This window comes from Galeopterus variegatus, unplaced genomic scaffold, assembly GCF_000696425.1.
Source record: "Galeopterus variegatus unplaced genomic scaffold, G_variegatus-3.0.2 Scaffold3987, whole genome shotgun sequence".
Taxonomy (NCBI): domain Eukaryota; kingdom Metazoa; phylum Chordata; class Mammalia; order Dermoptera; family Cynocephalidae; genus Galeopterus; species Galeopterus variegatus.
The window spans coordinates 18,038-34,615 of NW_007730098.1; the positions used below are offsets into that span (position 1 = coordinate 18,038).

The 16,578-nt window shown below is 44.1% G+C and overlaps 1 protein-coding gene across 1 annotated transcript; it reads right to left on the minus strand.

The window, feature by feature from the left end:
* Positions 1-3,376: 3,376 nt before the first annotated feature.
* Positions 3,377-16,099, minus strand: LOC103602041 (zinc finger protein 416-like). The gene is made up of 4 exons (XM_008586442.1): positions 16,067-16,099; positions 13,227-13,353; positions 4,723-5,581; positions 3,377-4,638 (listed from the first exon to the last, which is right to left on the minus strand). Exons 1-4 carry the CDS (start codon positions 16,097-16,099, stop codon positions 3,657-3,659), a joined length of 2,001 nt encoding a protein of 666 aa, XP_008584664.1. The 3' UTR covers positions 3,377-3,656.
* Positions 16,100-16,578: the final 479 nt, after the last annotated feature.

The window sequence follows — 16,578 nt, forward strand, 5'->3', positions numbered from 1 at the left end:
ATTACAAAGGGTAGAATATGTCCTTGAATCATTATGTTAAGAGGGATGGATCAAAAAGGCAGAGGGAACTTTTGGATTTAAGGGTTTAAGAAGCATGTATCAAAACACAAACTGCACATATTAAATATGCAAAATTTGGGCTGGCTAGTTAACTCAGGTGGTTAGAGTGTGGTGCTGATTACACAAAGATCCAGGGTTTGATCCCTGTACCAGCCAAATGCCAATACATACACTGTCTTAGTCTGTTTTGTGAGGCTATAACAGAATACCAGAGACTGGGTAATATATAAAGAACAGAGATTTATTTGGCTTATGATTCTAGGACAGCTGCGTCTGGTACAGACCTCAGGCTGCTTCTATTCACGGTGGAAAGTGGCAGGCAGCTGGCAGATACAAACAAATCACTTGGTGAGAGGAAGAAAGAGAGAGAGAGGGGAGGTGCCAGGGTCTTTTAAACAACCAGCTCTCACAGGAACTAATAGAGTGAGATCTCACTCAGGCCCCCGCCCCCAAGGAGAGCATTAATCCATTCATGAGGGATCTGCCCCCCTGGCTGAAACAACTCCTAACACTGCCATATTGAGGATCAGATTTCCATATGAGTTTGGCAGGGATAACACATCCAAACTCTAACACACACACACACACGCACACACACACGCACGCACGCACACACACACACACACACACTTTATTGTGGAAACAATTACACTTCAATAAAGTTATTTTAAAAAGCAAAGGTAATGAATACTAAAAAATTGTCACTCCTAATTATTTTACTATGTTTTACTCATATTTCTGGCTACTGTGTCAATATGGTGGAAATAGAATGTAATGGTGTGCTACTGCCCATCTCTTCCCAACTCCGTGTTCAGTGTCATCATGTTGGCAGCTTGAAATTGGTCATGGTGAAAATATTTGAACCAGGGAAACTGACAAACATTAAAACCAGGGTTTATTTGCTTTACTGAATGGCTAGACTTAAGAACATGATGAAGAACATGTTAATAATGTAGATTAGGTTTAAAAATATATAGTGTCTAGGCTGTTAACACCATGAATAGCAGGAAAAAGTTGAGAGAATATTCATCCAGGATTCAAAGACAATTTTATTCCATTTAGTAAAGAAGTCACTCACATGACTGAAGAATGAGTGAAGTTCTAACATATGTCTTTGTTATACATGACTTGTATTTTAATGAAAAGGAGAATATGATCCAATATCCATTGAAAATAGAGTAATGGTATTAACATGTTTTATAAAGGAAGAAACAGGTGGCAAATAAGTAAAAAAAATGTTCAACATCATGAAATATCAGAGAAACACAAAACCACAGTGAGATGACATTACACACTTATTAATACATTGTAAAAGACTGCACCAAGTATGTATGGCTTGTGGAAGAACAGGGATGCTCATATACTGTTGTTGGGATTACAATGAATACAACCAGTTTAGATCACAGTTTGGCAGTTTCCTAAAAAGTGAAACATTCACCTTATCTGAAGTATTAGCAAGAGAAGCAAAATATATTTCCATAGGTTGTATGCCTATGTTCATTGTAGTTTTATTTTTAACAGTCCCAAACTGGAAACAACCAAATGCCTATTAACAGATGAATGGATAAACAAATAGTGGCATATCCATAGGACAGAATATTACTTAGCAATAAAAAGAATCAATTATAAGCAACATTAATGAATCTAAAAATAATTATCTAGCATGAAAAACACCCCCCAAAATGTAGTTTTATTCCATTCATACAAAGCTCTAAATTATACAAACTAATCCACTATGAAAGAAAATTATCCAGGCCTGGGGAAGGCAGGGAGATTATAAAAGGGCACAAGACAAATCACGGATATGTTCATTATCAAGATTATAACGGCTTCATGAGTTTATGTGTATGACAAAACTTTTCATATTGTACACCTTAAATACGTATGTGTCATTGCATGTTAATTTTATCTCAATATATATTTTTTAATGGTGCAAAGTAAAAACTAAAAAATTGGGATCTCCCACTTCTCAGAAACCAGGTTTGGCAACCCCATGCTGATCCCACTATCTCCTTCCTCATTTTAATCTGAGACAACAGGAACATTTGCTGGACCAAAACAATCCATACCCCTGCACAACACAAGCCATTCTATCTTTGTTTTTTTGCCTGTATATCATCTGGACTTCGGGTAAACATTGCAGAAAGACAATGGGAACCTGCAAAACCCTAAGAATATTTTCTCTAATACTGACCTCAACTGCAGCACATACACAGATTTGGATTGATCAGAGCCATAGTCACTGGAATTTGGTTTTTTTTTTTTTGTTTTGACTGATAAGGGGAACTTGGCCTGGTGTTGTCTGCACCACACTCAACCAGTGAGCGCACTGGCCATCCCTATATAGGATCCAAACCCGCAGGTGTGGCTCACTCACTCACTCTCCTGAGCAAGCCATGGGGCCAGCCCTGGATGCACTTTTATAAGAAGCACATTTATCTGGCTTGCTGCAGACTGCTCCACTCCCTACCAATTACACCATTTCTGTACCAATTATGGCTCACGCCTGGCTCCCCTACTGTTACCAATGACACTAGCCTACAGAATTATGTATACCAGGGCACATGGATCTTTGTAGAACTTCATGAAAATCTTCCTCTCAACAGAGCTGGGCATTATGTGACATCATGTGGGAACAACAAGAAACAAACAAACAAAAAACATTCAGGCTGTTCCAAGAAGCACTGGATGTAATCATAACAACTGACCCCTCTTCAGGGTGACCTCTGGTTTAAAAAAAAAAAAAAAAAATGGAGGCATCAAGGCCAAAAACTAGGACCACAAAGCCCTGCATGCATTATTTCATTGGAAGTCTTGGATAATGATGCAAATTAAGCAAAATGGAATGAGAACTACTCTCTGCCATTATAGTATCCCTACTGAGGCACACAAAGTAAGGGCCCCATAAAAGCTGTCCAACCTTTCATACAAACAGAGCCCAATTCTACATTCCACCCACCAAAGTAGTGACTAGTACCACTTGATTAAAAGAAGACAAAACAATAAGGCCTTTATTAGTGCACACACAAGAGCAATGCAAAACAGGAAGTTACCAGTTAATGATTTAGAGTCTGTGTAACATCAACCACACAGGTCATATGAGACCAAGAATTTCCATAAAGGTAAACCTTTCCCACAAGTCACCAGCTGAACCCTGACTAGGTCCTCTTAGCCAAAACAGTCAGATTCACAGCATACCCGTCAGAAAACAGAATAAAGTTGTTCTAAGGGCTCAGGCCAATCAAGATTTCTACCAGAGAATGGGGAGAGCAGACATCTGCTTTGCCTACCAGAGAATGGGGAGAGCAGACTCAGCATGTCAGGGTGACCAATGCACACTGTGCAAGGTGTGAGAGGACATGGCTTCTACAAGAGAATGTGGAAGTGACTTAACTCTGGCAAGGCCCCCAGATGGTTCAGAAAGCGCAAGTAGCTCCTGTAAGCCCCACACATGCCTGGAACTCGTGGAGAATTTCACCCCTCTTGGTGCTTGGTTCAACTTCAGGCAGATGGTTCCCTTACAAAGGCTGTCTAGTGCTGAACAGAGATAACACATCCCCTGCAGTTGTAAGGCCTTACGTATGGACTTTCTGGTGCTAAACAACATTGGACCTTGGGCTGAAGGATTTCCCATATTTGCTGCCTTTATGAGGCCTCTCCATGGTGTGATACTTTTGGTGTTGAAAAAAGCTTGAGCGTTGGCTAAAAGATTTTCCACATTTGCCACATTCATAGGGTCTTTCTCCAGTGTGAACTACTTGATGTTGAATGAGAACAGACTTCTGTCTAAAAGATTTCCCACATTGGTCACACTCATATGGCCTTTCTCCAGTGTGAATTCTGCAGTGTTGAATAAGGCTAGTGCTTCGACTAAAGGATTTTCCACATTCTCCACACTTATAAGGCCTTTCTCCAGTATGAACTCTCTGGTGTTTAATGAAGGCAGCTCTTCGGCTAAAGGATTTCTCACACTGGCCACACTCATAAGGCCTTGTTCTAGTGTGAATTCTCTGGTGTTCAATGAGACTGTAGCTTTGCCTAAAGAATTTCCCACATACACCACACTCATAAGGTCTTTCTCCAGTGTGAGTTCTCTGATGTCGATCAAGTTTGGATTTGTACCCAAAGGCTTTCCCACATTCTCCACACTCATAAGGCCTTTCGCCAGTGTGAACTCTTTGGTGCCTAATAAGGGTGGCCCTTTGGCTAAATGATTTCCCACACTGGCCACACTCATAAATCTTTGCTGTAGTGTGAATTCTACGGTGTTCAATGAGGCTGAAGTTTTGTCTAAAGAACTTCCCACATACACCACACTCATAAGGCCTTTCTCCAGTGTGAATTCTCTGGTGTCTAATGAGAGTGGTTCTCTGGCTAAAGGATTTTCCACATTCCCCACACTCATATGGCCTTTCTCCAGTGTGAATTCTGCAATGTTCAATAAGATTGGAGCTTTGACTAAAGGATTTTCCACATTCTCCACACTTATATGGCCTTTCTCCAGTGTGAACTCTCTGATGTATAATGAGGGTGGCTTTTTGACTAAAGGATTTCTCACATTGGCCACACTCATAAGGCCTTAATGTAGTATGAATTCTCTGGTGTTCAACGAGGCTGAAACTTTGTCTAAAGAATTTCCCACATTCGCTGCACTGATATGGCCTTTCTCCTGTGTGAGTTCTCTGGTGCCGAACAAGGTTGGATTTGCACCCAAAGGCTTTCCCACATTCCCCACACTCATATGGCCTTTCTCCAGTGTGAATTCTGCAGTGTTCAATGAGGTTGGAACTTTGACTAAAAGATTTCTCACATTCTCCACACTTATATGGCCTTTCTCCAGTATGAACTCTCTGGTGTATAGTAAGGGTGGCTTTTTGGCTAAAAGATTTTCCACATTCACTGCACTCATAAGGCCTTTCTCCAGTGTGGACTCTCTGGAATGGAACAAGTGAGTATTTGTCACAGAAGGCTTTTCCACATTTGCTAGAATCATAAACTCTTTTTCCAGTACAGATTCTTTGGTGCTGAACAAGAGTATGTTTGTGGCTAGAAACTTTTCTGCATTCACCTAACTTGTAACGATGTTTTCCACAGTGAAAGGCCTCCCCACACTTGGTGATTTTGTTTGGCTTCTCACCTTTAGGAATGACCTGGGTCTGAAGAAGGCTCCACTTGGCCAGAAAGTCCTTTCCAATCTTCCTGCAGAAGAAGGGATTCCCTGACACATGGAATATGTAGCTCTTCACAAAGGAAGCCCAATCCACATCTCTTCTTAATGGATATTCTGCACTGCAATGCTTCCGGTCCTGGTGAAGGTTTGCACATGTCCCAGCAAAGTATGGCTTCTGTCTACATTGATCACCCAGATGCAAAATATCTTTCAGGATTGGGACACACATCTCACAGGGCTGAGTCTTCTGGGTGGACAGACCTGCCTTTAAAGTCCTAACCTGTGCCACTCCTTCTAAAGAAACACTCTGTTCTGAAGGTGTCTCTTCATCTTCTGTTCCTTGACAACAAACTGAAAGAAGAGAAATACTGATGAAATGCACGCTGACCATGGTGGGAATATATTAACCATGCTTTAAAATTTTTCTGTATAATATGATGTTTTAACATCTTTAAAACAGTTGCTGGCTAGGGAGACTGCCCCTTCCAGGGTTAGCCAATTCTTAAGAGATAGCAAAGGGCTCAAATGGGAGCATGCAGTTCATATGCTAATCAATCAATCTCAAGCCCCTACTCCAAACTATATTTTTGTGGCTTGTACACTCAAGGAGGCAATATGGAACCAGACAACTAAGGCCAGTCCTCCTTGCCAAAGCCTACCTAAATTATTCCAACCAATCAGTTCTAAGTTGTTTACCCTGCCCCGCCTTTCCTGCAGAAATGCCAGTAATGGCTGTAGCCTAATGTTTTCCCCTTGCCCTCACTTCTACCTCTTGACCACCCTGTGCTTCCCCATGTTGCCCTGCACAACACAGTGTGCCCTTCTCTCAGAAATCTAATAAATTCTTCTTTTCAGTGGCATTCACCTTTCCATGTCAGCACTAAGTCACCTCTGCAAGTTGAAATCCCACAAGTACAGGTTGAAACAACTGGTGCAGTGAGCAGAGTGACTCAGTGTTCCACTGAAAAGGCTTTTCTCTGGACTACTCTGTGCTAAGTACCTCATTGTTCCAGTCAGCATGTTCTGCCTTAGAAGTCATTGCTGGCTATTGGTGTGTGCTTTGGCTGGTACCGCTTTTTGCTGGGTCTTTCTTTTCTTGTTTTGGTTTCCCAACCTGTACTGTAGACTGACCCAGGGTCTTAGCGTAGGGTAGGTACTGCATGTGCCCAGTGTGTTCCTGGGTATAAGTGCTGCATGCAACCAGGAGCTTATAAGGGAAACCCCCCAAATGACAAAAAAAAAAAAAAAAAAAAAAAAAAAAAAAAAAAAAAAGAAGAAGAAGGGGGAAGGGGGAAGAAATTAATTATGCTGTAGACAGGGACCATCCCAGGAATAGGCTACTGCCTACAGGTACCAGGCCCCTTCCCCCTCCCATTTTCATCTTATCTGCCAGAAACAGAAACTATGAACTAAAGCTTCAGGTAGCTGAAAGCCTAAAACAGAAAACAAACAAAAAAAGACAGAGAGAGGGGAGAGAAAAAAATAAAATAAAAAATACCAACAACAAAAACCAACCCCTAGATACTGGGTAGGGGAGGGCATAATTAAATAAATTACATATAAAGCTATATAATATTTTAACATAAATATATAACAGATAAATTTTATATACCATTAAACTAACACGAAGATCCATAATTTGATAAAATTGGAAAGTCAAAATTTACGTATGAAAGAATGTAAATAACAAAAAGATGAACAAAAGTGTTTATGGTCTTTTCTGGTTCTGCAAATGATTCCACATTAACTTTAACATTTAATAATAATTGACTTCAACAATTGACTTCATAAAGTCAGTTATTACTGAGGCTCAAATTATACCTGGGAATCCCACTAAATTTAAACATTATACTCCCTATAATCTTAAGGAAGTAACTAAACATACAATAGAGAAAAAAATAGGCATGCCTCAATTTAACTGTAGCCTTGTCTACATTTCCCAAAGTCATAGCATCCATTACCTGAAAATATCCCATATTGGACACAGATGCTGTAACATCACAAGTAATACACCTTCAAAAGGGAGGCCTCTACTTCCAACAGAGGCCACTGCTAACCACCAGGAGCTTATAAAGGAAACACCCCAAATGACAAAGAACAAAAAACAAAGAAAAAAACAAGAAAAAAAAAGGGGGGGGGGAGGAGAAGAAACTAATGATGCTGCTTCTCCATTTGACAGCCCAGTCGTGTCTGTTCTTAAACCTGGAAAATTAAAAGGTGCATCATGGTAGATTAGTACAACCTTAATGCTGTGGTCCCATACATTAGGGCCCCTGTACCCAATATCAATACTATTAAAATCTCAACCTCTATCCAATCAGCAACTGCTAAATACTTTGCTATTATAGATTTGGCTAACATGTTCTGTTTAGTGTTTATTTCAATACCCTCTCAGTTGCAGTTTGCCTTTACCTACTACGAGACACAATACACCTTTTCTGGCTACCTGTGGGGAGCCTGGAGGATTTTGCCATTGAATACATTCTCTGCAGACAAGATCTTTACTTCACACCTACTCCTATGGATTGAATGTTCCCCCCAAACTCACTGAAGCTTGATTTCCATTGTAACAGTGTTAAGAGGGTGATAAATCAGACTATGGCAGTGTTAAAAGGTGGGGCCTTTGAGAGGAGACTGGATCATGAGGACTGTCCCCTTGTGAATGGATTAATACATTTATGGAGTAATAGGTTAATGGTTTAATGGGTTATCAGGGAGTGGTTCTGATGGCTTTACAAGGAGAGCAAGTGAGCACATTAACTCTCTCGCTCATGCCATTCTCACTGTGTGATACAGGACTCTATACAGAACTCCCACCAGGAAGAAGACCCTCATCAGATGCGTGCCCTGGCCCTTGGACTTCCCAGCCTCTAAAACTGTAAGAAATAAATTTGATTTCTTTATAAATTACCCAGTTTCAGGTATTTCTGTTACAAGCAACAGAAAATGGACTAATATACCCACCTTGCTCCAGAAGTAGAGGTATGACATTACCTTAATGACACCTTCCTCCTAGGAGATTCATTTGACATGCTCACTAAAGGCGTACAAATCCAAAATCTTTTAGTCCTTACTGGGTTCTGGTGGCAACATATTCCTCATTTGCAAATTTTACATCCAAATTGAAATTAACAAGCACTCCTATTAGTGCTCTCAGAAACTCCTTCAGAGGACTTCAGAGGCTTTGACAACCTCTTCTTATGCCTCCTGGAATTTCTGAACCACCTATAACAGATATACGTTGCCTAGGGGCATGTGATGCAGGAAACTGGCCAACCCTCTTGAACTTGGGCTATACACAACTGAAACAAATGACTGGCTTCCTACTGGGTTCTCCTGAAAATAGAGGCTCTCACAGGCCCTGAACCTGTGACTCTGCATACCCAGCTGCCCATTATGCTCTGAGTCATGAAAACAGCACCCCAGAAGCTCAGCAGCCCTACTGAGATCTCCTTCGGACAGGATGGAATCAAGCTGGGCCCTCTGTCACATTCTACCTGTAGGAGGGAGTGGCCTCCCTGTCCTCAGTTTCTTGCCAGATGCCACAATGTTGGAGCAGGTCACCCCTCCCTAAGACCCTTGGCTACTTGGGGAGTCCCTTGGGATTAACTGAGTAAACTGCAATGGGAGTCCATGGACTAAACAAAGGGCACTTCTAATCACCAGACAGGATGGAACTCAGTGGAATATTGCCACTTTCCATCCCTTAGCTGGGATGTCCCCAGTAAAGAAAGGAACCCAAGAAACAATACACTGTCTACACATTAGGAAGTCATCTGGATGCCCTGGCCAACAAGTGGTACCATCTTCACATTTATTATAAATGATTGGGACACTACCTAAAAATTGTCCCTTTCAGGATACAAAACCCTGCCTATCTCTTGCCTCACAGAAGCATAAAATATAAATCAAAATCACACAAATCCCTACATATAATAGGACCACAAACAAGGCCTTGTCAAGATATTCTTTATTCCCTTTGGAGTTACAGATATTTTAGTAACTAAGACTCACATTTCACTTTTCAAGTTACACAATGCTGGGCTCCTAGAAGAGGTATTCAATAGAACTTTAATGTTTCTAATAGGTTCAAAATAACCAGTCTAACCAAGAGACATGTGGTCTCCTCAAACAACTCTTTTTAAAATTCCAGCCAGGCATAAAGACCCCTAAATGAGTCTCTATCTTGCCCCAGGCCTTAACCTATCTTTATTAATTTAGATCTTGCTCTGATCCCATAAAGCCAGAGGCCAGACTAAGGGCACACACTCTCCTGGAACTATTAACCAGACTGTCTCACAGGCCAGGCAGCTGCTCATCTGATATGGAATGAATGTGAACTTAAACTTACACCAAAACCCAAAACAAAATCTTCTCAAGTGCAGATGCACCATTCTTGGGACTATTGGTCTTATTACTACTGTTCTGGGTGTTCTCATTAGTTTACAATCCAGAGACTAAAACCCTCCAAGAAAGCCACTTTTTCAACCAAACATGGCAAATGCTTAGATTCATATCAACCTGAATGGGGATCCACTTAAAAGGATACCTCACTCCCATACTCCTGACATCATTGCCCTGGCTCAGAAGTTCACTGCTGCAAATGGCATTGCTTCAGATGACGTGACCCCAGCACAAGACTTCATCACTGAAGACAACTTCATCCTGGACACTAACACATTTCCCCCAGTAACACTGCCTCTCTTAAGGCACAAATTGAACAATTTTTCTTTCTTTAATATTAGAGATTCTATTACATTTCTGAGATTGCTGTCTGTTTAGCTGATGATCCTGGTATATTCCTTGTTCTCTATCAAGAGAAACACCCCTACATTTACATGCCTAAAGGAAAATCTGGTAGGTTACTAATATCTGTGTCATTCTAAAAATTAATAGAGGTTATTCTTTACCCAGGAGGCACCTGTCTCCATCACCTTTGAAAAGAGGACCACTTACTCCCCAGTGCCCTCTCCTACTATTTTCTCCGCCTTTTCACCACGATCTCCTGCCCTAAATCTCTCCCTAAGAATAAAAAATAAATATTCATTCTTTGTCTCTGGTTTCTGGCACACAGCTCACAAAACCATTGGAATCTTCAGAGTGATGAGTGTCTTTTGTATGCTAATGAGATAACCAGTTGCTGAAGCCTCTGACAGCTTCAAACTGGGGACTGATCCTCAAAAAGATCAGGCCTGAGTAGAGGGTTGGAACTTTCAGCACAACCCTGGGTGTCTGAGGAGGGGAGAGGGGCTGAAGATTGAGTTAATTACCTATGGGTGATGATTTAATCAATGATGCCTACGCAATGAGACCTCCATAAAAACCCCTACATGAGAGGGCACAGGGAGAGCTTCTGGGGAGCACACTGAGGTGCTGCGAAGGTGGAACACCTGGAGAGAGCATGGAAGCTCCCTGCACCCCACGCCCATACCTTCCCCTATGTATCTCTTCCGTTTGGCAGTTCCTGAGTTGTATCCTTTATAATAAACTGGTAATAGTAAAGTACTTTTTCAAGTTCTGTGAGCTGTTATTGGAAATTATGGAACCTGAGGGGGGCTATGGGAACCCCTGAATTTGTAGATGGCTGGGCAGAAATGGGGTAGCCTGGGCACCCTATTTGTGGCTGGTATTTGAAGTGGAGACAGTCTTTTGGGACTGAGCCCTTTAAGTTACAGGATCTGTTACTAACTCCATGTAGATAAGAGTCAGGATTGAATTGAAATGTAGAACCACCATTTGGTGTCTGGAAAGTTGGAGAACTGGTTGCTGGTGTCATAAAAACTTGCCAGACCACTATAACCACTCTTTCTTTGTGGCTACACACAATGCTACTAATCTTTACATACACTCTACAAAATTATCATATCATATCCTTCGAAAACATAACTGCCTGATCTGCCACCTTGACCAGAGAGTACATATTTAAAACACTTTACAACTGCAGCAAGATATTGTTAGAGATGCCCCCAAAATTTCAGATATGTTTTCTTGGCTAATGGCATATAAATAGAAAACTTAGTTAAGGGCTGTCTTATGAAGACTTCTACCTATTTCTTCCTCCTTTCTTACTCTCATAATTAAATGTATTCTGTTTAGGGAAATTTATGTTCTACTTCCTAAAATTCTCCTATCATCACCCCCAGTTTTCCTTAATATGATGTCAAAACAGCAGAGGACCAATTGTATTAATCATGTTTTATATTTTCTGTATATTGTTTTGACTTTTTTTTTTAACCATGAGGATGTTTGATATTTTAAAAAACTTTGTGGCTGGGGAAGAGACTGCTGCTCCCAGGTTTAGCCAATTCTTAGAGATAGCGAAGGGCTTGGCCAGGAACACACTGGTCAGCTGCAGACTAACCAATCCAAGGCCTGTAGTTCAAACCACATTTTCTAGGTGGCTCATACACTCTAGGAGGAAATATTCCTCTGCGCCAAACACCACGCAGCCAGGTACCAGACAACTAAGGCCAGCACCCGTGCCCAAAGCCCACCAAATTATTCAAGCTAACCAATCCTACAGTGTTACTCTGTGCTGCCTTAATTGTAAAAACCCCCAATACAGGCTGGGGCCTAATGTTTTCCCCTTACTCCTGCTTCTGCCTCCTGACCATCTGGTGCTTCTGCATATAGTTCTGCCCGGCATACGCCTTCTCTTGGAAATGTAAGTAACAAATCATTCTCTCAATGTTGTTAATCTCCCCATGTTGGCATTCAGTGATCTCCAGAAATTAAAATCCTGCAGGTATATTTTAAAACAGGGAATGGCAAGCCCTGTCAAACATACAATGAGGAATCCGAGTCCACAGGCTATTCTGAGGATGAGAGAACTGAGGACAGGTTGAAAAAGGGGGTGCTTGGCAGTATTAGACCCATAAAGATCACAAAATGGGGAGGCCTCATCAGATGAAGGACATAAGGATGGGGTGCAGCCCAGGGAGGAGAGGCAGGGTCTCCAACCCACTCCTCTGCTAATGGTCTTCAGTAAAACCTCATCTACTGGTGACATGTGCACGCTGTGCAGAAGGTGGGTTGTGTCCAGGCCCAGGAAAATCCAACTGGAACTGAGTAGCAAGTGTTCAGTAATATTTAATGATAATGTGCACACAACACATTAAGAGTGGGTCAGTTTCAGAGAACATTGCAGAGGAGGCTGCGAACAGGAACAAGTGGCATACAGAGACCAGAAAGGTTGGGGCAGTCAGGGGCTGGAATTCAGAGTTGAAATGACGAATCAACTAAGTGTCAAGTATGGGGAAGAAAACGTAAAAATGAGGTGTGTCCAGGGCTACTTGCACCAAAACACTGAAGACAAAGGACAGGTTCTTGGTATGATTTGAAAACAACCCGAATGTCATAGCCTTCCTTAATTGTCACTCACAGGGCCAGGCCTCCTCTAAGACCATTTTGCCATGTCCACCCTGTGAAGCAACCAGGGCTCTTCCCCCACCCTCAGTTGTATAACTACATGGGACCTGCATGATGCAAGTTCTAAGGGAAAGACAGGAAAGGTGAGTGGTCAACAGTGGCCCAGCGTGATGCAGTACTCAACAGACCGCAGGAAAAAATTAGTATTACAAAAAAGCCTGGAAAGAGCATCAGGCAAAACAGCCCATGGTCCATGTAAATATTAATCATCACAACGCCTGCAGTTCCTGACACAGGCAGCTAGAGAAAAATGTCAGCAAGAAAAAGGGGCAGAACCAAAGGCAAAAAGTTGTGTCAGGTCTGGATGCAGTCAGCCTGCCTGGGAGAGGGCAAGGAAGGTGAGACCATTAGGCTGACTGCAAAACGCTGCCTCCCAGACCCTTCCATGTATACCTCAGGGCAGCAGGTGTTAGAGCTGCTCCCAGCACTGCACACAGCTCAGCGCTGACACCCACAACACATGTCCCAAGAAAGCGGGGAAGTGTGGCTGTGGAAAGGGCAGAGCTGCCTCTGGGAGAAAAGTGAATACACAGAGAGCAGGACACTGGGGTGTGTATGAGGGCCTTACCCAGTGAGACTACAAGTGCAAAGTTCTCCAGCATCACATCATGGTACAGGAGCCTCTGAGCCTCATCAAGGAGCCTCCACTCCTCCTGGGAGAAGTAAATGGCCACGTCCTCAAAGGTCACACAACCCTGTCATGATAAAGACAGAACATTCCACAATCAACTTCTCTCCTAGAATTCCAAGTTCATCCACCCACATATGCTTCCCCTGCTCACTCTCCTCCTCATCTTGCTTCCCCTGAGATACCAATAAGGGCATTGATGCTCATTATTTAACCATGGTTCCATTATCACTGTGTTCTCCCATAACACTAACAAGCAGGTGGGCAGAAAAATACCATCTAAACTCTGGACCTGGCACGTAGGGCTACATGCCCTCTTGTCAGGCAATTATCCTGGGGTTTCCTAGATTATGCCTCCCAGACACAACCAAACACGGGCTTGCCCTTCACCCTTATGTCCTGAATGCCAGCACCCTTGAGCCACACATTCACACTCCCTCTCTCTGTGCACGTTTCTCCTTGTGCCACACCTCTAACACAGACTTACTCCCACAGCCACCTCTACCCTCCTGGCCCACATGAGAGGTATCTCCCTAGCCTCCCCACATATTACTCAGCACAAGGCATGTAGAGAGTACTTGGCAAATTAAGACAGGATCCAGTGCTACCCAGGCTTCCATTGGTCCTCACTGCCAGAAACAGCCCCAAATCCTGCTCTGAAGGCCTCCCTGCTTGACTCTGTTCCTTGCTTAAACCTCAATCACCAAGAACCACCTGCAGATCTCAGACAGCCATGGCCCTCTCCCACTGGTGCTACACTTAATGTCCCCTCACCAGCCACAGCCTTCCTCTCTCCATGTAACCATAAATCAATACTCAGCCCCAGGGGCCTCCACTCCAGACCCAGTGTTTCTCTCAGATGACCACTGTGCCCCTGAGCTAATCCACACACCTGACTGAAACTCCCCAGGCACACCAAAGGTCACTACTAAATCCTAGTGAGTCTAAAGCCTAGTGAATAAGCACTAGTACTAGCTGCAGTATCATCTTGCCTCAGTTACTACTGATTCTGCATCTAACTCATGACCACTCTTCCCATGGAAGACTTGGCCACCTGCCAAATCATCCACTTTGTCACATCTTTCCCACGGCCACTTTAGACCCTCAGCTGTGTTTATGATGCCTACTAACTCCACCCAGATGCCCAAGCATGAGACCTAGTCGTGGACCCCACCCTCCCTTTCCTGGGCTGCTAATAGCATTACCATCATGACCAGAATTCCTTCTCCTAATTGTGTCCTAAGCTACATCCCAGGGCAGACATCAGCCACCATCTTTTGGATGTCTCCATCCTCAGTCCCTCCCCAGAGTTCCAGACCTGTGTGGCCAGCTACCAATGGGATATTTCCACTAATTGCTCTTTAAAACATCTCACTGTTAAGATAACAACAAACAAAACTCCTAACATCCCCAATGAAAATTAACCCTACTATAAACTTTTACATGTGATTAATGGACTTCCATCCTTCCAGTTGTTAAAACCAAAAACCTTGGAGTCACCCATCTCTTACCTTTCTCTCTCTCATCTTCAAAATCTGAAAATCCAGGAAGCCCTAAAAACTGATCCAGAACCCAACTACCTCTCCTAGCTCTTTGGCCACCACATTGGTCTAGTCACCATCAACACTAATCTGGACTACTGCAGTAGCTTCCTCCCTGGTTTTCCTATCTCCTCATTCACACCCCTAGTCTGTTCTCCTTGCTACAGTCACGGGGATACTGATAAGACTGGAGTCAGATCACCTTCCTCCCCTGCTCTAAATCTCCCATTGCTCTCATCATCTCCAGAATAGACACCCAACTTCTCACAGCACCATTCCAGGCCTGACTTCTGCCTCCCTGTTCTAATTTCCCATGACAGAGAAAGGAACTTATGATCCTTGAGCCAGCTCAGCCTCATCTCCAAGCATTTGAACATTCTAGGACCTATGTCTGGGTAACCTTTCATCCCTTATTCCACTGCTTGCCAGCAGTAGGAACCACACCATATAATCCCTAGCCTGGATTAAGGTCTCACGGCTTGGGTTTCTTCTGCATACTCAGGCCCAGAGAGTGGAAGAGTGGCAGGCAAAGAGTGCCAGGACACAGTTCCAGAGACAAAGGGTGTGGTCACACTAGCGAGGCCCTAGAACATCCTCCCCTCACCTGTGTACAGTCCAGAAGCACTTTTGTAGTCATGGTAATCTGTGGGAAAAAGAAAGTTGTGAGAGGCAAGTAACCAGGGGCTCTGTAGGCTCAGGCCTCCCTGTACCCCTGCCCAGCCCTGGAGCAAAGTGACTTCGGAATGACTAAATTATCTCTAGGCCTCAGTCCTCAGTGCTGATTCCTACCAGTTGTGGGCCGTTGCACAAGGGCTCAACCTTCCTGTGCCTCAGTGTTTTCCTCTTTCCGGGCTGTTCTAACCCCGAGCAGCTTTTGGAAAACTTTGAAAATCCTAACTCAGACCACGTGCCTCTGCGGTTCACAACCCTCCGTGGTTCCCAGAGTCCTGAGGATTCTGAAGGTAAAACTCCTCACCCTGCCATTCCAAGCGTGAATGCTCCCGGCTCAATCGCCCAAACAAGGCTTTACACACACTGGTCCCTCTGCTTGTCACACTTCCACACCCCATCACACAAGCTATCGGAAATAGGGACCCCACCCACGACAGCCTCACTATGCTGGGCACAGGGGCCTGGGCTGTAGGAACGTGAGCAGGAGCCGCTCATTCGGGGCTTTAGAATTTGGGTGGGCCTTGGGTGGGCCGAGGACGGGTGAGGCCCGAAGGACACAGCATTTACCTGAGCCGGGTCCCTCAGCGCCGTCGCCGCCATCGGACTCTGCAGGAAGGAGCGGGACCGGGAGCGGAGGGTGACCGGGGAGTGGACCCGGGCACAGCCGTCACCACCGCTGCCGACCCATCAACCGCTGTGCAGTAGGGATGGCCTCTCCCCTCGCTGTTGGCATAGACGGACCCCAGCGAAGCTAGACTACGGCAGCAGCGACGCCGGAAGTCCCGCCCAGAAACTACGATCCAACCACTAAAACGACCTTTCCTGAGCGCTCATTGGCTCAGCCTTTCAACACTTGACTCGGGGCATTGTGGGTAATGTAGTTCCTACAGCTGCGCAAGCTGCGGAGAAGGATATTCCGCACTAGGATGCTGGAGTCTAGGAGGTCAGGGCGAGGGCGCCGTCGCTCCGGCCTCGTCCTGCCCTGCGGACCCTTCTGGAGATTGTCCCAGCAGGTGCGCGGGAGACGGAACAGGACACAGTCTCCCGCGACGTCTGGGGCTCTAAGGGCGGCTCGACTC